Source organism: Nymphaea colorata, chromosome 10 (genome assembly GCF_008831285.2).
Source record: "Nymphaea colorata isolate Beijing-Zhang1983 chromosome 10, ASM883128v2, whole genome shotgun sequence".
In the NCBI taxonomy this organism is placed as follows: domain Eukaryota; kingdom Viridiplantae; phylum Streptophyta; class Magnoliopsida; order Nymphaeales; family Nymphaeaceae; genus Nymphaea; species Nymphaea colorata.
Genome location: NC_045147.1, coordinates 7,262,912 through 7,287,542, shown reverse-complemented (window position 1 = coordinate 7,287,542; position 24,631 = coordinate 7,262,912). Strand labels below are relative to the sequence as shown.

Here is a 24,631-nt window from a genome sequence, read left to right as displayed (position 1 = left end):
GGCCTAGTGAGCATTCTTCTTGTGTATGTTGATGATATGATTGTCACAGGTGATGATAAAGAAGAGAAAAGGAAGATGAAGGAGAGGTTAGCTGCTGAATTTGACCTTAAAGATCTGGGAAAATTAAGGTACTTTCTGGGAATAGAAATTGCACGATCAGAGACAGGGCTTGTTATGAGCCAAAGGAAGTACACTCTGGACCTCCTGAAAGAGACAGGTAAACTGGGATGCAGGCCCTTTCTAACTCCAATGGAGTCAGGTACAAAGATAAGTATCAAAACTGGTAACATCCTGGATGAGGAAGAAAAAGGACTGTATCAGAGGCTTGTTGGTAAGCTTATTTATCTGACTCTTACTTGCCCTGATATTACTTATGCTGTAAATGTGTTGAGTCAGTTTATGCATGCTCCTACTGATTGTGTAACGCGCGGCGTTTGGGCGGAGCGGGTCGGGTCAGGGTCCAGACCCGGACCCTAGCCCCACGCGAGAGGAGCCCGACGCTGTCCCTCCTCCCTCGCATTCTCTTCTCCTTCGCTTTCCTCTTACCGTCTCTTCCTTACCCATGACCGGAGCTCAGGGAAGAAGGCGACGGCGACGGCGGCGGCGGCGACGGCGGCGGCGGCGGCGACGACGGCGGCGTTGAGGTGAACCCTGTCGTCCCTTGCCTCTTCCTCTCTTCTCTTTTCTTCTCCTTCCCGTTTTCTTTCCCTTCTCCCTCTCCCACTGTCTCTCGTCTCCCCTCTCCACCGAACGACCCTCCCTTTCCCACTGTCTCTCGTCTCCCCTCTCCACCGAACGACTCTCCCTCTCCCACTGTCACTCGTCTCACTCTCCACCGTCTCTCTCTCTTCTCTCCCGTCCTCTCCCCTCACTGCCTTCTTTTCCCCTTTTGACCGAACCCTCTCCCCATTTTCTGCTCGTTTTCGATTTTTCTCCAATCAAGTACTTTCTCTCACTGATTTTCACTGTGCTATCACTGTTGGATCCGTTTTCAGCTTGGGGATTTGTCTTCCCCCTCGTAACAGCAATTAGAGAAGGCCTTGGTAGTGGCGGCATTGGAGGATTTTAGCCGTTTGGGGACCACTTGGACGCGTGAGGTGGCTGCCGGGAGGATTACAGCAGTTTAGACCTTCAATCGGGGTGAGCAAGGCGAAATTGAACCTATTTTATGATATATTTCTTTTTGGAACGCTCATAATTATTGGTTGAGCATGCTAGAGCTTTGAATTGATTATTTGGAACACATGTTAGTGATTTCGTTTTTGGGGAAAGCTTGCGATTATGTTGGGAAGCGAAGATTCATATTTTGGATGATCATTTAAGCATGATAGATTAATTTTCGAAGCATTAGGGGAGACATGGTAGAGTTTGTGAGGTTGTGGGGAAGATTTAGGACCGTTTTAGTGAGCCTGTAGCACGCGTTTTTGTGAACGGGTGCATCTTGGAGTTAAATAGGGATAACGTACATAAGTTGGAAATATCTTAGGGGTAGACGCCTTGATTTAAGAAAAGGGAATTTTGAGAAAGGCGTTAGTGATAGACGGATTGATGGCTTTGAGTTTTGGCATCTATTGGCACGGCTAGGAGTGGGAAGTGACCCTATTGGAGAACTTGTGGGTCGACACTACCCGTCGACACCCTCTTGAGGCGATGACGCGTGCCTCAATGACCTTGTTTTGTTTTTGTTTGAATTGTTGAGGTTTGTAGTAGGAATCTTATCTTGTGTTGGTGTCTGCAGGTTCACCGGGTACGTCCCGTCGACCTTGAGTTACCGGATTCGAAGCTCGAGGCATTTTGAAGATTCTTGTGAACGCGCCACAGGTATGGCGACATTCCAGGCAAATCCCTGCCTGGGCAAGTGAATGAATGTGTGTTCCTAGGATCATGGGATCCTAGGATTTGTGATATGAATTGATTGAGTGTTCCGTGAATGAATATGTGTATGCATGTACATAAATTGATATATGATATGAATTGTTTTGAAAGGCTTATAGTAATTGTTTTGATAATGTTACGCATTGCATGTGCATGCTAGAATTGATAACTGTTTAGGACAGATGAGGCGGGGTATCGAGTCGAGTGTCTCCTCGACCCCAATTGTGCATTAGAAAGCATTCTAGCATGATAACTGCATAGGACAGCTACGAGCCCACCACAGATTGAGACTACTTTCTGTGGTTTGGCTAAGTTTTCAAAGATGTGATTGTTATGATGATGAATGTGAATGTTATGTTTATTGAATACCCATTGCCGCGGGCAATGATACAAATGTTTGCACAGTGGGTAGTTGTGCCCATATTGTTATGACGGCTAGCCAAAACTGTTGTGGTTATGTGTAACCCTCGTGTGGAGGCAATTGGAGGTGTGGGTTCACTCGTGAAGTGAACCAACCTCAGGAGCTAGCCAGTTAAATGTGTTTGTGCAAGTATAAGTATAAGAATGAAAGAATAAGAGATGAGAGGCCAGTGGGATGTGACTATGTATATGGGAGTTGTCCCACTTTCGCCACTGGTCTCGCCTGTTCGGAGCGCAGGCGGTGCAAGGCCCCAGGGTACTGTTGTGTGATGTGCTTGGAGCGTAGGCTCCCGCCTTCCCAACCTGGGTGTCCTAGGGAAGGCTGAGTATCTCTCCTTGGAATTCACACATCCATGGATGAGTGCTCTACCGCTGCAGCGGATAGATGGATCCATACTGTTCTGGGCCACCACGGGGGTTGTCTCTCGGCTGTGGGCCGCCCGCGGTGTGCACGTGCCTGTGTTTGCACCCACAGGAACTGTAAATTCACTGATAGTAATGAAACTGCAATGTATGTGATTGAAATATATAGGATTGTTGTGCATGTGACTGTTGTGCTTATGAATGCAAGTGACATGTTGATGATGCCTTGCATGTGATTGAAATTATGTTATTGTAGCCATTGAGTGGCGTCTGCATGTCGTGTCTTGACACGACATAATGATAGATTGTTCTGATGTTTGTTTGTGTACTGAGCCCGACCTAAGAGGGCTTGGACTTTTCCTGGCTTGTTGCCATACTGCGAAGGCTAAGCCTTCAGTTGTTTCCTTTTTTTCAGGTTTTGGTGTACCCGGGGCAGCAGGCTGAGCAGATGGCTACACTCACGTCCTACTGGGGAGGTTTTGGGTTTTGTTTTGTTCTTGTAGTGCCGGCGCGTCGGGTTTTTGGTTTTTACTGATGCCTTGTTTTGATGAGGCATCGATGTTGTGATTTTGGGGCATTTTTGTCAAATGTACAATTGAATTGAAATGCTATATAATGGAAAGCTTGCCCCATTGTTTTGAATTGCTTGGCTCATTCCTTTTTGAACTATTGTGTAGTCACACCTCGATGTTGGATGTTAGAAAAAAAAAAAAATATGTTCGAGTGTCAAAAAGGTCGGGGTGTGACAGTTTTGGTATCAGAGCCATGGCAAACCCCACTATGGATGTGAGTTAAAGCCTATTTGTGAAGCCGTGTTGCCCAGGTACGCATTCATTTGATTAGATTGTTATTGTGGTTATGCTTTTTCACGTATAAGTACGTAATGTGATCTATGTTTTGAACTTCGTGCTAATGCACGTTGTGATTTGATTTGTGAGATTAGTCATAGACTGGATTTGAGATTAAGGTTCTTGTGTGTACAGATGGAATATCATCGTAAGGGTAAGAAGCGAGCTGGACCGTCCACAGAGGCACAGAGAGAGCCTAGTCCGGCCCATTCTGATGCGCATACCCCACGCGACGACAGTACGTCAGGGCACCAGTACGCCCAATTGGGTGGGGGTGCTCAAACCCCACTGAGGCAAACTCCACCTGTGGATCAACAGTCTATTTTGCTGACCACGTTGCAAACACTGACCTCCCTTGTGCAGTCCATGGTCAGTAACCAGAGGAGTAATGCATCTCCTTCCAGAGACACCACTGCGCCACTTAAGGAGAAGGCATCAGCGGTGTCGTTTCAACAGTTCATGGCGATGCAGCCGCCTATCTTTTCAGGAGGGTGCAGTCACGATAAGGCAAAACAGTGGATTGAGGAAGTTGAACGCATCTTTGTGCTTCTGAAGATGCCTGAGGAAGACAAAGTGAACTATGGCACTTACCTGCTGAAAGGTGATGCCATGGATTGGTGGAAATCAACTCTTGAGATCCGGTATGCAGGCCAACCGTCAATTTCTTGGAAGCAGTTTAGAGATTCCTTCCTCAACACCTACTACCCAGTGCATGCTAGAGACAAGAACATGCAAGAGTTTCTTGATCTACAGCAAAATCAAATGAGCTTGGAGGAATATATTACAAGATATCGACACTTGGAGGCGTATTGCCCACACTTCTACACTACAGACGGAGCCAGGGCAGGCAAGTTTGTGCGCGGTCTGCGGGAGGGACTGCGAACCAAAGTTTTGACGAGCAGACCTCGTGACTTGGACGAGGCGGTCACTATGGCAAGATGTATAGAAGAAGACTGGGCGAGGACACAGAAGGATCACCAGAAGAAAGCAAGCCAGCATTCACAAGGTGGACGAACCCAGGTGAAGCGCCACCACTTTGCAGGCAGGACAAGGCCTTATGAGAGGCGGGATGATCGAACTTTCAGACGGAACCAGCCAACCCGTAGTGAGGCCACCCAGGGGTCAGTGGCTACTCCGACTTCTCAGAGGTGCCCTACTTGTTCGCGTGTGCACCCTGGAAAGCCGTGCTATCGAGAGATCGGAGCTTGCTTACACTGTGGAAGGATGGGGCACTTTATCAAGGATTGTCCCTTAAGGAAAGAAAGAGAGTTGAAGAAGCCAGAGGCCGGTCCTTCTAGCGCACGACAGACGACTGGACGTGTCTATGCTACTACCGTGGAGGAGCTTCAGGCACACGACCTTGTTGAAGGTACTTTACTTGTTGGTTCTCATATTGCTAGAGTGTTGTTTGATGCTGGGGCGACCCATTCATTTATATCTAGTCGATTTGCTACTTCACTAGAAGTGCCTGCTAGGAAGATGCCGTATGTTCTGAAAGTTGTTAGCCCTATGCATGCTCAAGAGTCGTGTAGTGAGTATCTATCTGATGTGGACGTGGAGATCCATCAACATCACTTACCTGCACAGTTGGTGATCATGAGTTTTAACGAATTTGATGTGATTTTGGGCATGGATTGGTTATATGCACATTATGCTAATATAGATTGCAGGAAGAAGCAGATACAATTGTTGACTGATGAAATGCAACCTGTGGAGTTCCATGCTCGTAAGGCCAGTCGAACTGATAAGATAATGGTGTCTGCATTGAAAGCTAAACGATTGATAGAAAATGGAAGTGTTGCCTTCTTGGTCAATGTGTTGACCAATGAGCCGGAACCGGTAAGGTTACCGGATGTGGCAATTGTGAGTGAGTACCCTGATGTGTTTCCGGAGGAACTGTCAAGTTTGCCTCCAACACGAGAAGTGGAGTTCAAGATAGAGTTGTCACCAGGGACAGCTCCTATTTCTAAGGCACCCTATCGTATGGCACCAGCAGAGTTAGAAGAATTGAGGAAGCAATTGCAGGAGCTCTTAGACAAGGGCTTCATCCGACCTAGTGTGTCACCATGGGGAGCACCAGTGTTGTTTGTGAAGAAGAGAGATGGGACAATGCGTTTGTGTATCGACTACCGCATGTTGAATCAAATCACCATCAAGAATAAGTATCCGCTTCCTAGAATTGAAGACTTGTTTGATCAGCTTAAGGATGCAAAGGTTTTCTCCAAGATCGATCTGAGGACAGGTTATCATCAACTCTTGATACGGGAGGAAGATGTTGCTAAGACTGCATTTCGAACCAGATATGGGCACTATGAATTCAGGGTCATGCCTTTTGGGTTGACCAATGCTCCCGCAGCGTTCATGGACCTCATGAATCGGGTTTTCCAAGAGTTCTTGGACCGATTTGTTATTGTTTTTGTGGATGATATTTTGGTGTACTCAGAGAGTGTGACAGAGCATAGAGATCACTTGAGAAGTGTATTGGGTCTTTTGCGCAAGCATAAGTTGTATGCCAAGTATTCAAAATGTGAATTTTGGCTAGAGAAGGTAAACTTTCTGGGTCATGTAATCTCTAAGGATGGAGTATCCGTCGATCCGGCTAAGGTGTCAGCTGTGCAGGACTGGAGGACGCCATGCAGTGTAACCGAGGTTAGAAGCTTTTTGGGATTGGCAGGATATTATCGCAGGTTCATACAAGACTTTTCGAAAATAGCTACACCAATGACTAAGCTATTGAGAAAAGGAGTGAAGTTTATTTGGAATGAAGAGTGTGAGAGGAGTTTTCAAACTCTGAAGGACAAGCTTACTGCTGCTCCTATTCTGACGCTTCCATCAGGTCATTCGGGTTTTGTACTGTACACAGATGCATCAGGAATCGGTTATGGTTGTGTGCTGATGCAAAATGGCCGTGTGGTGGCTTATGCATCAAGGCAGTTGAAGACACACGAACAACACTATCCCACTCACGATTTGGAGTTGGGAGCAGTTGTGTTTGCACTAAAGATTTGGAGGCATTATCTCTATGGGGCAACATTTGAAGTGTTTACAGATCACAAGTCTTTGAAATATATATTCTCTCAAAGTGATCTTAATTTGAGGCAAAGAAGATGGATTGAATACCTAAAAGATTATGATTTCACGATATCATATCATCCAGGCAAGGCGAATGTGGTGGCTGATGCTTTGAGCAGGCAAGCTAAGGCAACGATGTATTGTATGTTAGCATGTTCTTGGAATTTGTTATAAGATGTGATAGCATGGCAACCTTACCTTTGTGGCGAGAACAAAGCAACGATGAGTGCCGTGATACAACACCCTTTGATGGAAGAGCTTGTATTGAAGCAAAAGGAAGATCCTGATTTTGCTAAGAACGTGGAAGAGTGTAAGAAGGTAGATGCTTTCTGGCATCAAGATGAAGAGGGTTCATTGTGGTTTCGACATAGATTGTGGGTCCCTAGAGAAGAAGGGGTGAAGCGACGGTTGCTTGATGAAGCTCATAAATCTAAGTTTTCTATACACCCTGGCAGTACAAAGATGTTTCAGGATATGAAGAGAAATTTTTGGTGGCCTGGAATGAAGCGTGAAATTGCAGAATATGTGGCAAAGTGTTTGGTTTGCCAACAAGTAAAAGCAGAGCATCAACGGCCCGGAGGCTTGTTGCAGAGAATCGATATCCCGGTGTGGAAATGGGAAGACATTACAATGGATTTTGTAGTTGGATTGCCTCACACCCGAAGACAGCATGATGCCATATGGGTGATTGTTGATCGACTGACGAAGTCCGCTCATTTTCTGTCTATTAGAATTAATCAGTCTTTGGAAAGTCTCGCAGAGTTATATATTGGCGAGATAGTGAGATTGCATGGTGTGCCAAGGTCTATCATTTCGGATCGAGATCCACGTTTTACCTCTAGATTTTGGGGGCATTTGCAGAAGGCTTTGGGTACCAAGCTTAAGCTAAGCACAGCGTTCCACCCCCAAACTGATGGGCAATCGGAGAGGACCATTCAGACCTTAGAGGACATGTTGCGTGCTTGTGTCTTAGAGTGGAAAGGAGAATGGGACAAACATGTGAAACTGGCAAAATTTGCATATAATAACAGTTACCACTCTAGTATTGGGATGGCACCTTTTGAGGCTTTGTATGGAAGGCCGTGCAGATCGCCAGCTTGTTGGACCGAATTGGGTGATGGAAAAATCGAAAACCCTTTAGTTTTGCAACACTACACCGACCAAGTGCAATTGATAAGGAAAAAGTTGTTGACTGCTCAGAGTAGACAGAAAAGCTATGCCGACATTCGTCGTAGAGAATTGACTTTTGAGGTGGGTGATCATGTGTTTTTGAAAATTTCCCCTACTAGAGGTGTTTTTCGTTTTGGTGTGAAGGGAAAGTTGAGCCCGAGGTTCGTAGGACCTTTTGAGATATTAGAGAAGATTGGCGAGGTGGCCTATAGATTGGCACTACCACCAGACTGGAGTCATGTTCATGACGTTTTTCATGTTTCCATGCTTCGAAAGTACGTACCAGATCCGACACATGTGATTGATTTTCAAGGTATTCAGGTGCAAGATGATCTGACAATGGAAGAAAAACCTATCAGAATTGTGGATCGAAGAGAGCAAGTGCTTCGCACAAAGAGAATCCCTTTAGTGAAGGTGGAATGGCAGTACCATGGATTGAAGGAGAGCACATGGGAACCTGAGGAGGACGTGCGGAAGAGATATCCGCACTTGTTCTTGCATTGAGGTATGATCTAATTTCGAGGACGAAATTTTTTTGTTAGGAGGGTAGGATGTAACGCGCGGCGTTTGGGCGGAGCGGGTCGGGTCAGGGTCCAGACCCGGACCCTAGCCCCACGCGAGAGGAGCCCGACGCTGTCCCTCCTCCCTCGCATTCTCTTCTCCTTCGCTTTCCTCTTACCGTCTCTTCCTTACCCACGACCGGAGCTCAGGGAAGAAGGCGACGGCGACGGCGGCGGCGGCGACGGCGGCGGCGGCGGCGACGACGGCGGCGTTGAGGTGAACCCTGTCGTCCCTTGCCTCTTCCTCTCTTCTCTTTTCTTCTCCTTCCCGTTTTCTTTCCCTTCTCCCTCTCCCACTGTCTCTCGTCTCCCCTCTCCACCGAACGACCCTCCCTTTCCCACTGTCTCTCGTCTCCCCTCTCCACCGAACGACTCTCCCTCTCCCACTGTCACTCGTCTCACTCTCCACCGTCTCTCTCTCTTCTCTCCCGTCCTCTCCCCTCACTGCCTTCTTTTCCCCTTTTGACCGAACCCTCTCCCCATTTTCTGCTCGTTTTCGATTTTTCTCCAATCAAGTACTTTCTCTCACTGATTTTCACTGTGCTATCACTGTTGGATCCGTTTTCAGCTTGGGGATTTGTCTTCCCCCTCGTAACAGCAATTAGAGAAGGCCTTGGTAGTGGCGGCATTGGAGGATTTTAGCCGTTTGGGGACCACTTGGACGCGTGAGGTGGCTGCCGGGAGGATTACAGCAGTTTAGACCTTCAATCGGGGTGAGCAAGGCGAAATTGAACCTATTTTATGATATATTTCTTTTTGGAACGCTCATAATTATTGGTTGAGCATGCTAGAGCTTTGAATTGATTATTTGGAACACATGTTAGTGATTTCGTTTTTGGGGAAAGCTTGCGATTATGTTGGGAAGCGAAGATTCATATTTTGGATGATCATTTAAGCATGATAGATTAATTTTCGAAGCATTAGGGGAGACATGGTAGAGTTTGTGAGGTTGTGGGGAAGATTTAGGACCGTTTTAGTGAGCCTGTAGCACGCGTTTTTGTGAACGGGTGCATCTTGGAGTTAAATAGGGATAACGTACATAAGTTGGAAATATCTTAGGGGTAGACGCCTTGATTTAAGAAAAAGGGAATTTTGAGAAAGGCGTTAGTGATAGACGGATTGATGGCTTTGAGTTTTGGCATCTATTGGCACGGCTAGGAGTGGGAAGTGACCCTATTGGAGAACTTGTGGGTCGACACTACCCGTCGACACCCTCTTGAGGCGATGACGCGTGCCTCAATGACCTTGTTTTGTTTTTGTTTGAATTGTTGAGGTTTGTAGTAGGAATCTTATCTTGTGTTGGTGTCTGCAGGTTCACCGGGTACGTCCCGTCGACCTTGAGTTACCGGATTCGAAGCTCGAGGCATTTTGAAGATTCTTGTGAACGCGCCACAGGTATGGCGACATTCCAGGCAAATCCCTGCCTGGGCAAGTGAATGAATGTGTGTTCCTAGGATCATGGGATCCTAGGATTTGTGATATGAATTGATTGAGTGTTCCGTGAATGAATATGTGTATGCATGTACATAAATTGATATATGATATGAATTGTTTTGAAAGGCTTATAGTAATTGTTTTGATAATGTTACGCATTGCATGTGCATGCTAGAATTGATAACTGTTTAGGACAGATGAGGCGGGGTATCGAGTCGAGTGTCTCCTCGACCCCAATTGTGCATTAGAAAGCATTCTAGCATGATAACTGCATAGGACAGCTACGAGCCCACCACAGATTGAGACTACTTTCTGTGGTTTGGCTAAGTTTTCAAAGATGTGATTGTTATGATGATGAATGTGAATGTTATGTTTATTGAATACCCATTGCCGCGGGCAATGATACAAATGTTTGCACAGTGGGTAGTTGTGCCCATATTGTTATGACGGCTAGCCAAAACTGTTGTGGTTATGTGTAACCCTCGTGTGGAGGCAATTGGAGGTGTGGGTTCACTCGTGAAGTGAACCAACCTCAGGAGCTAGCCAGTTAAATGTGTTTGTGCAAGTATAAGTATAAGAATGAAAGAATAAGAGATGAGAGGCCAGTGGGATGTGACTATGTATATGGGAGTTGTCCCACTTTCGCCACTGGTCTCGCCTGTTCGGAGCGCAGGCGGTGCAAGGCCCCAGGGTACTGTTGTGTGATGTGCTTGGAGCGTAGGCTCCCGCCTTCCCAACCTGGGTGTCCTAGGGAAGGCTGAGTATCTCTCCTTGGAATTCACACATCCATGGATGAGTGCTCTACCGCTGCAGCGGATAGATGGATCCATACTGTTCTGGGCCACCACGGGGGTTGTCTCTCGGCTGTGGGCCGCCCGCGGTGTGCACGTGCCTGTGTTTGCACCCACAGGAACTGTAAATTCACTGATAGTAATGAAACTGCAATGTATGTGATTGAAATATATAGGATTGTTGTGCATGTGACTGTTGTGCTTATGAATGCAAGTGACATGTTGATGATGCCTTGCATGTGATTGAAATTATGTTATTGTAGCCATTGAGTGGCGTCTGCATGTCGTGTCTTGACACGACATAATGATAGATTGTTCTGATGTTTGTTTGTGTACTGAGCCCGACCTAAGAGGGCTTGGACTTTTCCTGGCTTGTTGCCATACTGCGAAGGCTAAGCCTTCAGTTGTTTCCTTTTTTTCAGGTTTTGGTGTACCCGGGGCAGCAGGCTGAGCAGATGGCTACACTCACGTCCTACTGGGGAGGTTTTGGGTTTTGTTTTGTTCTTGTAGTGCCGGCGCGTCGGGTTTTTGGTTTTTACTGATGCCTTGTTTTGATGAGGCATCGATGTTGTGATTTTGGGGCATTTTTGTCAAATGTACAATTGAATTGAAATGCTATATAATGGAAAGCTTGCCCCATTGTTTTGAATTGCTTGGCTCATTCCTTTTTGAACTATTGTGTAGTCACACCTCGATGTTGGATGTTAGAAAAAAAAAAAAATATGTTCGAGTGTCAAAAAGGTCGGGGTGTGACAGATTGCCACTGGAAGAGTGCAGAAAGAGTGTTGGGGTACCTGAAGAATAACCCAGGTAAAGGGTTATTGTATACTCGGCAGGACAAACTTGATATTGAAGGATACTCTGATGCCGATTGGGCTGGTTGCACGGATACCAGAAGGTCTACCACAGGGTACTGCATCTTTCTAGGGGGAAACCTGGTGGTATGGAGGAGTAAAAGGCAGGAGGTCTGTTCTAGATCCAGTGCTGAGGTTGAATACAAGGCTATTGGTATGGGGGTTACAGAGATGTTATGGCTAAAGATTCTTCTATGAGATATTGGAATTGAAATTGAAGAGAAGATGAAAATGTATTGTGACAATAAGTCTGCTATTAACCTGGCAAATAATCCCGTCCTGCATGACAGAACCGAACATGTGGAGATAAATCGTCACTTCATACGGGAGCGCATAGATTCAAATGAGTTGATCCTTCCTTATATGAAATCTGAAGATCAAATTGCAGATGTTCTAACTAAGGCCTTATGTACATCTCAATTTGAAAAGAATGTTAGCAAGTTTGGCATGTTTGACATGTATGTCAAGCTTGAGGGGGAGTGTTAGAATACAATGTTATAGGGAACCGGGTCCGGATATGGACCCAGTACCCATGGGTGTGGGAACCGAGGACGGGCTCGATTCCCTAGGCGGGCCTCTCTTCCTCCCTCTTTTAATTCTAATCACTTAGTGTAATTGTTGATTAAGTGAATGAAGTTTTCTCTCTCCTAGGGTTGCGGTTTTGCCCCTAGGTTAGAGTTTCCCCGTAGTTTTTCACCTCTTTCTGAGGTTTTCCATGTAAATCCTGTGTGGCTTTTCTTTCTCTTCTTTCGCTGCGTGTTTCTACAGAAGTAATTAACATACAAAATATATCAGCAACATAATTAACCAGAACTCTAGGAAATTCAGTTGCAACGATCTGCAATATACAAAAGGACACAAAAGCGACGATTTTAAACATGACCCTGTTCTCACGGGACAAAATTGCAGCACACAACTGATTATTAGATCGAAGACGCACAACAGGTTCTACCTACAAATATCAAGAAGTGTCGCTGTGGCCAATAATTCCATGTTAAGCATTACGAGAAAAGAGGAATCACAAATGAAACCAGGCAAAAAAGGAACAAAACCAGGAAAAGCAAGAAGAGGGAAAGGATTGACATTAAAAACTGAATAAAAAACATAAAAGCACATTTAGCCAAGTTCAGGAACTAAGAAATCAACTGAAATGCTAAATCTCGTCTGTTAAGACCCCTAAAACCCTACAAAGAACCCAACAAAAAGTGAAGGTAAGAAAACACATCAACCTCCTTAATAATAAAGCTGACGAAGGAAGATTCAGGTTTGCCGCCATACCTTTGAGAAGGGCCGACGAAGAAGTGGGAGGAGGGATTTTCAATAGATGATTACAAAGGCACAAAACAGAAAAGGAAAGAACAAAAAATGAAGAATGGAGCTCGATCTTCACAAAACAAACGAGATTTTCAACAGATGAAACCAAAAGCTGCATTGAAAAACCCTAAAAACCTTTATCTTCGTCGTTCGCCGCTCGCCGTTCGCAGTTTGTCTCTCATCTCTCGCCTTTCGCCGTTCGTCGTCGCCGTTCGCCAGAGTGGAGAATCACCTCCCGTCGTCGGTCTCGGTGAAGAAGAACCGTCGAGGCTTAATGTTTACGATTTTTTTTAACATGAAAATTGTAAAAAACGTTAAAATGTAAAAAACATTAAAATTCAAACCAGACAATTTTGGACTTGGTCAAAGTTAACCGAGTCAGAAAATGGTCAAAAATGACCCTAGGTACGTTGATCGTACCCGCTACGGTCAACGCTGCACCCGTACCAGTGTCGTATCGGTACCATGCGGGTACTCCTCCTTAAGAGGAGTACCCATGTTACATAGGTGTCAAATAGAACTGTTTTTATTAATTCTCGTAGTTCTAACATTGCCTACCTATGACTCACTGAGATTACCTTTGTGTTTTTACTTTCTCTTTTATACATAATCTGATTTTTATTTGATTAGATAAGTTTATTGATCCAAAATTAAGAAACCAATCTAATAGAGCTCTAGGGATATCCAAGCAACTAAAACTATAGGCCTTCGACTAGTTGTTTAAAAAATGACCAGAGATATTTGTCAACCTGTTGATCAACTAATAAAATTTTGGTTATCAATATCAAACAAGATGAAAAATGAGACTGTGAAAGGTACCAATTGCTGTTGAAGTGCTGTCTTGAGCAGCCCAGGTTGGATCCCACAATGCGTATCCGACAGCAGAATCCAACTCTCTAGATGACTTTGTTGCATCTGTAAGCCACCAACACTCCTTAATTATACGTGATGCTTCTACATAGAGCTGCAAATGGAAGTCTGGTGGGAGTTGAGCCAATAATAAACCACAAGCTTGAATCATCAAACAAGATACTGATTGGCTTGTACAACCAGTTCTTGAGACCAAATTGGGCGTAGTGCTTCCTGATGCTGTATTAGATCGGCTAGTGCTCATGGAGTCTGTACTGCCGCCTGAAGGGGATGTTGGCAGTCCTGTACTTTGTCCAACAACATTCTGCATCATTTGCATTCCATAGCTAGACTGGGCTAATACAGGCTGAACATGAACAACAGTCTGGACAAATGCAGATACTATCTGAGTTGCAGTCACAGGAAGAGAAAGGATCTCAATCACCGCAGTCTCTAACATAAGTTGTGAGTAATTGCCTGGATCCTGAATTTGATAAAATGCCTTCTGATTTTCTGGCACATTTATTGGCATGGAGTGAACTGAAGATTGAGCTTTACTTAGAGCAGTACGTGCAGGACTTGCAGCAGTATCACCCACTAATCCTGTTCTTGGTTTGCTGCTTAAAGGAGGCATGACATTATTTACAAGACCCATAAGCAGACCTGAAAAATAATCTGGTGGTGGACATGCAGCAGGGCTTGATGAGTTGACGTGCTGGGGGAATGACTCAGAAAAAGGAATCTGAAACAAGGTCCACAGTCTTAGCATGGGATTAACAAATACAGAAAGAAGCATGGCACATGAAAACACTGTTTATTACCTTAGGAAGATCAAGTACATGCAGAATTCGAACTATGAGCTTGCTTGGGAGATGGCCATAGAAGTATGCCAGAATTTCCCGGACAAAAGTGAACCGCAGAGGATGGTAGACAAGGAGTCCAGAATATGTAGCAAGTAACCTTTCAGCAGCATCTGCAGCATCATTTTCTATTAACCGATAAACAATCAACGGGATAACTGGCAGCATACGGGCCGCAACATCATCAAAAAATGGTGGGTATCTGCAGAAATATATGCATCAGCATGCACATCTCCAACAGAAGAATAACAAACTAAACCCTGTCAAATAATATCTCTCTATGTGCATATCTGTCTTTATACTTGTTATTTGTCTGTTCAGAAGAAACAAGAAAAGAACATATAAAATAGTTAAGACATAAATGTTCATCATCGAAGAAGGCGGTCATACCTGTCCTTGCCAGATAAATGATTGCCAAGAGCTTTTTGTAGCTCAACACGTTTTGCAAGCCCAGTGTTTAGCCAGTGCTCTGTGGGTCTATTCAAGAAACATATTTTGACTCTCTGTTGAAATTCTTGTCGGTCGAGAAGCAGAGTCACCTGTAAGGCCCCACCATTTTGTATCAAAAAGAAAATTAAGACGTAATTGTATATGCTCTAATCTTCTCTTCTAAGAGATTCAACCAAAATATCAAAGCAGAAGAACTTAACCCACAAAAGCAGTAGCTAGTAGTACAAAGTTGTAGGTATGAGTTGCAGATGGCATCATGCATTTCTTCCTACTGTTTGCCTTCAGTTTACGACAGCATGGGGACTAGTGATGTTTAACATTCTTTTGTTCAATTGTGCATTACTCAATTCACCTATGCCTTGCCCTAAGATTATCCCTCTACCAAATAGCAGCTGGATGAACAGGGAGGCATTCTCAACAAAAACCAGATCACAGTTCATGCATGTGATGAATGTTAGAATTTATAATGTAAGTATACATACATGTTTTGATATCTACTATCATATATCTTATACTCCTAACAGTTTGATGTACGATTTGTATATATAAATATATGTGTGTATACATAGGACTTTTGTATTTATTTTTTCTTTATCTTTCGTGCCTTTTTCTGAACTTTTTCCTTTTCTATTTTACAAAGTAGCTATTGGGAGTTCCCAACGGCTAGATTTCTAGCCGTTGGTGTAACGCTCGTTGTTTTTGGGCAGGTCGGGTCGGATCGGAACCCAGACCCGGACCCGAACCCTTGGCGTGAAAGAGCCCGACGCGAGGGCTCTTCTCCCTCGCCTTTCCCTCTTTTCTCTCGTCTATCTCCTGGGTACTCACGGCCAGTGCAGAGAAGAAGAAGACGGAGGTGGTGCAGGCGGTGGCTTGACCGGCAGCGGCGGAGGTGGCGACGGCAGCAGCGGAGGTGGCGACGGCGGTAGCGTGGGTAAGCTCTCCTCTGCTGCCCTATCTTCTCCCTCTCTCGTTATTTCTGCTGCCTTTCCCGTTTCCTCTTTTTCCCCTTTCGTCTGCTCTCCCTCGCATCTCTCTCTGCCCACGCTCACTCTTTCTCTCGTCTCCTTCCCCTTTCTCATTCATGCTCACCTCACTGCTGGCCTTTTTCCCCTTTGACCGAACCCTCTCCCCTATCAGTCCCCCTCTGTTTTTCTCTCTCTCTCCCTCTACTCGACCTCCCACTCTGTCCACGCTTCACGCTCTCTCCCCATTTTCTGCTTGTTTTTCTATTTTCTCCAATCGAGCACTCTCTCTCACTGATTTTCACTATTCTATCACTGTTTGATCCGATTTCAGCTTGGGGATTTGTCCTCCCCCTCGTAACAGCGTTTAGAGAAGACCTTGGTGGTGGCGGCATTGAAGGATTTTAGCCGTTTGGGGACCACTTAGACTCGTGAGGTGGCTGCCGGGAGGATTACAACAGTTTAGACTTTCAAATTGGGGTGAGCAAGGCGAAATTGAACCTATTTTATGATATATTTTTCTTTGGAACGCGTATAATTATTGTTTGAGCATGCTAGAAGGTAGAATTGATATTTAGGGAAGCACGCAAGCGATTTTGCTTTTGGGGAAAATGTGTGGTTATGATGGAGAAGCAATGATTCATGTGTTTGTTGCTCTTTTAAGCATGATGAGTTGATTTTCGAAGTAATAGGGAAGCACGGTAGCGTTTGTATGGCTGTGGGAAAGATTTAGGACGGTTTTGGTGAGCGTGTAGCATACGTTCTGGTGAACGGGTGCGTCTTGGAGTTAAACAGGGAAAGCGTACGTAAGTTGGTTGTGCCTTTGGGGTTGACGCCTTGATTAAGAAAAAGAAAGTTTGGAGAAAAAGACTCGTGAGGTGGCTGCCGGGAGGTATGGCGACATTCCAGGCAAATCCCTGCTTGGGGCAAATGTGTGATTGTGTGCTTCTAGGATCAAAGGATCCTAGGATTGTGATGTTTATTGATTGACTGCTTTGTGAATGAGTATATGTATGTTGCTTATATGATATGAATGGGTTAGAAAGATTATTAGTCATTTGTTTTGAAAATGTTACGCATTGGCATGTGCATGCTAGAATTGATATCTGTTTAGGACAGATGAGGCGGGGTATCGAGTCGAGTGTCTCCTCGACCCCAATTGTGCATTAGAAAGCATCATAGAATGATAACTGCATAGGACAGCTACGAGCCAACCGCAGATCGAGACTACTCTCTGTGGATTGGCTAAGTTTTTCAAAGAGGTGATTGACGTGATTGATGTGATGATTGATATGAATGTGTACGTTGTTGCATATGCATTGCCATGGGCAACAATGCAAATGGATGAAATAAAGGGTAGTTGTACCCGTACTGTATAACGGCTAGCAATGACTGTTACTGTATGTATAGACCTCGTGTGGAGGCATTGGGAGGTGTAAGTGCACTCATAGGGTGTATTAACCTCATGTGCTAGCCAGTCATCTTGTGAATGAGTAATGATAATGATAAAAAAGAAAACGAAAGGATAAGAGGGAGACGTCCCGTTCTCGCCACTGGTCTCGCCTGTCAGAGCGCAGGCGGTGCAAGGCCCTAGGGTTCTGTTGTGTGTTGTGCTTGGAGCGTTGGGCTCCCGCCTTCCCAACCTGGGTGTCCTAGGGAAGGTTGAGTATCTCACCTTGGACTTCACACATCCAGGGATGAGTGCTCTACCGCTGCAGCGGGTGAAATGAATCCATACTGTTATGGGCCACCACGGGGGTTGTCTCTCGGCTGTAGGCCGCCCGCGGTGTGCACGTGTCTGTGTTGCACCCACAGGAACTGTTAATGCACTAAAGTTAATGAAAATGTAATGTGTTTGATAGAATGCATGTGACTGACGTATATGTGATTGATATGAATGCAAGTGTTATGTTTAAGCATGCTTCGCATGTGACTGATGTTGTGTTAGTGTGGCCATCAAGTGGCTTTTACGTGTCGTACTCTGACACGACATGACGATAGATGGGTTGATATTTGTTCTTTTATTTGAGCCTTACTTGAGAGGGTTTGACATTTTCCTGGCTTGTTGCCATACTGCGAAGGTTGAGCCTTCAGTTGTTTTCTTTTTCAGGTTTTGGCGGACCCGGGGCAATAGGTTGAGCAGATGGCTTCACTCACGTCCTATTGGGGAGGTTTTGAGATTGTCGTTTGTAGTGTCGGCGCGTCATGTTTTGGTTTTATTGATGTCTTCTTTTTGTTAGGCATCAATGTTATGATTTTGGGGCATTTTGGTCATGCACATAGATGTGAATTTGTATGAAACAAAATGGTTATATAAATGAAAGTTCGCCCCATTGTTTTGAATTGCTTGGCTCATCGTCTTTTTGAATTGTTGGGTAGTCACACCTCGATGCTTTATGTTTAGAAAAAAAAAAGGGTTTGTGGGTTAAAAGGTCGGGGTGTGACAGTTTTGGTATCAAAGCCATGGCAAACCCCATTATGGATGTGAGTTAAAGCCTATTTGTGAAGCCGTGTTGCCCAGGTACGCATTTGTTTGATCAGTTGGTTATTGTAGTTTTGATTTTTCAAGTATAAGTATGTAATGTGATCTATGTTTTGAACTTCGTGCTAATGCACGTTGTGATTTGACTTGTGAGTTTGTTATTGGTCGTGATTTGAGAATAAAGGATCTTGTTTGTACAGATGGAATATCATCGTAGGGGTAAGAAGCGAGCTGGGCCGTCTTCAGAGGCACATAGAGAGCCCAGCCCAACCCATTCTGATGCGCATACTCCGCGGGGTGACAGTGCGTCAGAGCCCCAGTATGCCCAGCTAGGTGGGGGTGCCCAAACCCCACCGAGACAGACTCCGCCAGTGGATCAGCAGACTATATTGCTGACCACGTTAATGCAGTCAATGGTCGGTAATCAGAGGAGTAATGCATCTCCTTCGGGGGACACCAGTGCTCCAGTTCGGGAGAAGTCAACGACAGTGTCTTATCAGCAGTTTATGGCGATGCAACCGCCTATCTTTTCAGGAGGGGGCAGTCATGACAAGGCAAAGGACTGGATTGAAGAGGTTGAACGTATTTTTGGGCTTCTGAAGGGTCCAGAAGAAGATAGAGTGAACTATGGCTCCTATTTGTTGAAGGGTGATGCCAAGAATTGGTGGCAATCAACTAGTGAGATTCGGTTCGCTGGCTAAGGGTCAATCTCATGGAAGCAGTTTAGAGATTCCTTCTTCAGCACATACTTTCCAGTGTATGCCAGAGACAAGAAAATGCAAGAATTTCTAGATTTGCAGCAGAATCAGTCGAGCTTATAAGAGTACATTACGAGATATCGGCACTTGGAGGTGTATTGCCCACACCTTTATACTACGGATGAGGCCAGAGCAGACAAGTTTGTGCGTGGGCTGCGAGATGGACTACGAAGCAAAGTGTTGACAAGTAGACCTCGTGACTTGGATGAGGCGGTTACAATGGCACGATGCATAGAAGAAGGATCATCAGAAGAAAGCAGGCCAGCATTCACAAGGTGGACGGACACAGGTAAAGCGCCAACACTTTGCGGGCAGGACAAGGCCTTATGAGAGGCGGGATGACCGAACTTTCAAACGGAACCAGCCTACACGTAGTGAGGCCACACAGGGGTCAGTGGCCACTCCGACTTCTCAGAAGTGCCCCACTTGTTCTCGTGTGCACCCTGGGAAGCCGTGCTATCCGGTGACTGGGGCTTGTTTACACTGCGGAGGTATGAGACACTTTATCAAGGATTGCCCGTTGAAGAAAGAAAGAGAATTGAAGAAGCCTGAAGCCGGTTCATCTAGCGCACGACAGACGTCTGGACGTGTCTACGCTACTACTGTGGAGGAGCTCCAGGCACACGACCTCGTTGAAGGTACTTTACTTGTCAGTTCTCATATTGCTAGAGTGTTATTTGATGCAGGAGCGACGCATTCTTTTATATCTAGTCGATTTGCTACCTCACTAGAAGTGTCGGCTAGAAGAATGCCGTATGTTTTAAAAGTTGTTAGCCTGATGCATGCTCAAGAGTCGTGTCGTGAGTATCTTCCTGATGTGGACGTGGAAATCTATCAATTTCACCTACCCGCATAGTTGGTGATCCTAGGTCTCAGTGAGTTTGATGTGATTTTGGGTATGGATTGGTTGTATGCGCATTATGCCATTATAGATTGCAGGAAGAAGCAGATACAGATGTTGACTAATGAGATGCAGCCTGTGGAATTTCATGCTCGTAGGGCCAGTCGAACTGATAAGATATTGGTGTCTGCATTGAAGGCTAAGCGATGGATAGAAAGTGGAAGCGTTGCCTTCTTGGTCAATGTGTTGATCAATGAGGCTGAACGGATGATATTGCAGGATGTTGCCGTGGTGAGTGAGTATCCTGATGTGTTTCCTGTTTCCTGAGGAATTGTCGAGTTTGCCTACAACTTGAGAAGTGGAGTTCAAGATAGAGTTGTTACCAGGGACAACTCCTATTTCTAAGGCACCCTACCGTATGGCACCAGTAGAGTTAGAAGAGTTGAAGAAGCAACTGCAGGAGCTCTTAGATAAGGGCTTCATCCGACCTAGTGTGTCTCCTTGGGGAGCACCTGTATTGTTTGTGAAAAAGAAAGATGGGACTATGCGCTTGTGCATAGATTATCGTATGTTGAATCAAGTCACCATCAAGAATAAGTATCCGCTTCCAAGAATTGAAGACTTGTTTGATCAGCTTAAGAATGCAAAGGTTTTTTCTAAGATCGATCTGAGGACAGGCTACCATCAACTCTTGATACGGGAGGAAGATGTTTCTAAGATTGCTTTTCGAACCAGGTATGGGCATTATGAATTCAGGGTCATGCCTTTTGGGTTGACTAATGCTCCCGCAACGTTCATGGACCTCATGAATCGGGTTTTCCAAGAGTTCTTGGATCGTTTTGTTATTGTGTTTGTTGATGATATTTTGGTGTACTCAGAGAGTGAGGCAAAGCACAAAGACCACTTGAGAAGTGTGTTGGGTCTTTTGCGCAAGCATAAGCTTTACGCCAAATACTCTAAATGTGAATTTTGGCTAGAGAAGGTAAACTTTCTGGGTCATGTGATCTCGAAGGATGGAGTATCCGTCGATCCGGCTAAGGTGTCAGTTGTTCAGGACTGGAGGACACCTTGCAGTGTAACTGAGGTTAGAAGCTTTTTGGGATTGGCAGGATAGTATCGCAGGTTCATACAAGACTTTTCGAAAATAGCTACACCAATGACTAAGCTACTGAGAAAAGGAGTGAAGTTTGTTTGGAATGAAGAGTGTGAGAAGAGTTTTCAAACTCTGAAGGACAAGCTTACTTCTGCCCCTATTCTGACGCTTCCATCAGGTCATTTCCGGTTTTTTGGTGTACACTGATGCTTCGGGGATCGGATATGGTTGTGTGTTGATGCAGCATGGCCGTGTAGTGGCTTATGCATCAAGACAGTTGAAGGCCCATGAGCAACACTATCCCACTCATGATTTGGAGTTGGGAGCAGTTGTGTTCGCATTGAAGATGTGGAGACACTATCTTTATGGTGCAACATTCGAGGTGTTTACAGATCACAAGTCCTTGAAGTATATATCCTCGCAAAGGGATCTCAACTTGAGGCAAAGAAGATGGATCAAATATTTAAAGGATTATGATTTCACCATATCGTATCATCCAGGCAGGCGAATGTGGTGGCAGATGCGTTGAGCAGGCATGCCAAGGCGACAATGTGCAGTATGTTGACTCGTTCTTGGACATTATTGCAAGATGTGATAGCTTGGCAGCCTTACATTTGTGATGAGAACAAGGCAACGATGACAGCCTTGATACGACATCCTTTGATGGAAGAACTTGTAATGAAGCAAAAGGAAGATCCAGAGTTTGCTAAGAACATGGAAGCAAGCCAGAAGACCGATTCTCTTTGGCATCAAGATGAAGATGGTTCATTGCGGTTTCGGCAGAGATTATGGGTTCCTAGAGATGAAGGGGTGAAGCGTCTGTTGCTTGATGAAGCTCACAAATCTAAGTTTTCTATTCACCCTGGCAGTACAAAGATGTTTCAGGATATGAAGAGTAATTTTTGGTGGCCTGGAATGAAGCGTGAAATTGCAGAATATGTGGCAAAGTGCTTAGTTTGCCAACAGGTAAAAGCAGAACATCAGCGGCCAGGAGGCTTGTTGCAAAGAATCGATATTCTAGTGTGCAAATGGGAAGACATTACGATGGATTTTGTGGTTGGGTTGCCTCGTACCAAAAGACAACAGGATGCCATATGGGTGATTGTTGATCGACTTACGAAGTCCACTCATTTTCTGCCAATCAGAATCAGTCAGTCTTTGGAAAGTCTCGCAGAGTTATATATTGGCGAGATAGTAAGATTGCATGGAGTGCCAAAGTCTATCATTTCGGATCGTGATACACGTTTTACTTCTAGGTTTTGGGGGCAATTACAGAAGGCTTTGGGTACCAAGCTTAAGTTGAGCACAGCGTTCCACCCCCAAACTGATGGGCAGTCTGAGAGGACCATTCAGACTTTAGAGGACATGTTGCACACATGTGTCTTAGAATGGAAAGGAGAATGGGACAAACATGTGAAATTGGCAGAATTTGCATATAATAACAGTTACCACTCTAGTATTGGGATGACACCTTTTGAGGCTTTGTATGGAAGGCCTTGCAGATCGCCAGCTTGTTGGACCGAATTGGGTGATGGTAAGATCGAAAACCCTTTAGTATTGCAACACTACACCGACCAAGTGCTATTGATAAGGAAAAAGTTGTTGACTGCTCAGAGCAGACAGAAAAGTTATGCTGACATTCGTCGTAGAGAATTGGCTTTTGAGGTGGGTGATCATGCGTTTTTAAAGATTTCTCCTACTAAAGGTGTTTTTCATTTTGGTGCGAAGGGAAAATTGAGCCCAAGGTTCGTAGGACCTTTTGAGATATTAGAGAAGATTGGAGAGGTGGCATACAGATTGGCCTTACCACCAGATTTGAGTACGTTCATGACGTCTTCCATGTTTCCATGCTTCGAAAATACGTACCAGATCCGACACATGTGATTGATTTTCAGGGTATTCTAGTACAAGATGATTTGACAATGGAAGAACAGCCCATTAGAATTGTGGATCATCGAGAGCAAGTGCTTCGCACTAAGAGAATTCCGTTGGTGAAAGTGGAATGGCAGTACCATGGGTTGAAGGAGAGTACATGGGAACCTGAGGAGGACATGCAGAAGAGATATCCACACTTGTTCTTGCATTGAGGTATGATCTAAATTTCAAGGACGAAATTTTTTTTTTTATGGAGGGTAGGATGTAACGCTCGTTGTTTTTGGGCAGGTCGGGTCGGATAGGAACCTAGACCCGGACCCGAACCCTTGGCGTGAAAGAGCCCGACGCGAGGGCTCTTCTCCCTCGCCTTTCCCTCTTTTCTCTCGTCTATCTCCTGGCTACTCACGGCCAGTGCAGAGAAGAAGAAGACGAAGGTGGTGCAGGCGGTGGCTCGACCGGCAGCGGCGGAGGTGGCGACGGCGGCAGCGTGGGTAAGCTCTCCTCTGCTGCCCTATCTTCTCCCTCTCTCGTTATTTCTGCTGCCTTTCCCGTTTCCTCTTTTTCCCCTTTCGTCTGCTCTCCCTCGCATCTCTCTCTGCCCACGCTCACTCTTTCTCTCGTCTCCTTCCCATTTCTCATTCACGCTCACCTCACTGCTGACCTTTTTCCCCTTTGACCGAACCCTCTCCCCTATCAGTCCCCCTCTGTTTTTCTCTCTCTCCCTCTACTCGACCTCCCTCTCTGTCCACGCTTCACGCTCGCTCCCCATTTTCTACTTGTTTTTCTATTTTCTCCAATCGAGCACTCTCTCTCACTGATTTTCACTATTCTATCACTGTTTGATCCGATTTCAGCTTGGGGATTTGTCCTCCCCCTCGTAACAACGTTTAGAGACATTGCGTAAGGAAAACTGTTGTAGTGTACTTCAATGACATTTTGGTCTTTAGCCTCACAATTACTGATCACCATGGTCATCTACGTCAAGTCCTAGAGACATTGCGTAAGGAAAAACTGTTTGTTAATGCCAAACTGAGGTAGTCAATAGAATTCTAGAAAACTTACTAAGGTGTCCCGTAGGAGAGAATACAAAAACTTAGGACTTACTGCTACCTCAAGCTGAGTTTGCGTATAATAACTCAGTCAACCATTCCACTGAGAAGACTCCTTTCCAAGTGGTTTATGGTCGATCCCCAAACCATGTTGTTGACTTATCCCCAATACCCGGTACTGGAGAACATGCTCCAGCGGCACTTGATGCTATTGAGTATATGCGTGATGTTCATAGTCAAGTGAAACAAAAGCTCCAGGAGAGCTATGAAACCTACAAGTCCCGTGTTGATCAGAGTCGTCGAGATGCCAACTTTGAAGTGGGTCAATAAGTTTGGGTTCCCCTACGACCTGAACGATGCCTCCTTGGTACCTATAGCAAGTTAAGTCCTAGGAAATATGGCCCTTTCCGTATCAGTTGACGTCTAAGGAAAAATATTTATCTGCTTGAGCTTCCTGAGGATTGGCAAATTTCGCCGATCTTCAATGTTTCTGATCTGTTTCCCTACTCTAGTGACAATGATTCGTCGGAAATGACTTCTCTCGAACCAGGGGAGAATGATGTAGGGCAGGACCAAGCCCGTCACTTTCCTGGGCCCAGTTCCTCGCCTTAGGTTCCTCCTTCGGGCATCAGTGCAGTCCATGAGCCTTCAACCGTGGGATCCTCCGTAGACCAAGAGCTTGTTAAGAAATATGATTTCTTATTGTTGTTA

General features: G+C 45.2%; 2 protein-coding genes and 1 long non-coding RNA gene across 6 annotated transcripts in view; 2 read left to right on the top strand and 1 right to left on the bottom strand.

Moving 5' to 3' along the window:
• LOC116262992 (mediator of RNA polymerase II transcription subunit 23) overlaps window positions 1-24,631 on the bottom strand; it is a 134,875-nt gene that overhangs the window by 28,890 nt on the left and 81,354 nt on the right. For all 3 annotated transcript variants that reach the window (XR_004174549.2, XM_031642550.2, XM_050079825.1), the window contains 3 exons: window positions 14,801-14,949; window positions 14,372-14,612; window positions 13,521-14,292 (listed from right to left, as the gene is read on the bottom strand). Coding sequence is in view for 2 of the 3 variants with exons in the window: in XM_031642550.2 (XP_031498410.1) it covers window positions 13,521-14,292; window positions 14,372-14,612; window positions 14,801-14,949 (1,162 nt within the window). In the remaining variant the exon portion in view is untranslated. The remainder of the gene's footprint in view (window positions 1-13,520; window positions 14,293-14,371; window positions 14,613-14,800; window positions 14,950-24,631) is intronic.
• LOC126410421 (uncharacterized) lies at window positions 808-3,265 on the top strand. The gene is made up of 3 exons (XR_007574372.1): window positions 808-1,140; window positions 1,739-1,821; window positions 3,074-3,265. It is a non-coding gene; the product is annotated as an uncharacterized LOC126410421 (long non-coding RNA).
• Window positions 4,336-11,181, top strand: LOC126410420 (branchpoint-bridging protein-like). 2 transcript variants are annotated; one of them, XM_050079828.1, is made up of 2 exons: window positions 4,336-4,875; window positions 10,956-11,181. In XM_050079828.1, exons 1-2 carry the CDS (start codon window positions 4,437-4,439, stop codon window positions 10,982-10,984), a joined length of 468 nt encoding a protein of 155 aa, XP_049935785.1. In that variant the 5' UTR covers window positions 4,336-4,436; the 3' UTR covers window positions 10,985-11,181. The 2 variants fall into 2 exon arrangements, 1 of the variants encoding a protein (XP_049935785.1); XR_007574371.1 differs by lacking the exon at window positions 4,336-4,875 and adding an exon at window positions 9,619-9,703.

Excerpts from the sequence above, each read along its gene's own strand:
- LOC126410420 (XM_050079828.1), top strand. The coding sequence starts at position 4,437 with ATGGCAAGATGTATAGAAGAAGACTGGGCGAGGACACAGAAGGATCAC. Across the intron at positions 4,876-10,955 it reads GGCACACGACCTTGTTGAAG|GTTTTGGTGTACCCGGGGCA; the intron begins GTACTTTACTTG and ends CCTTTTTTTCAG.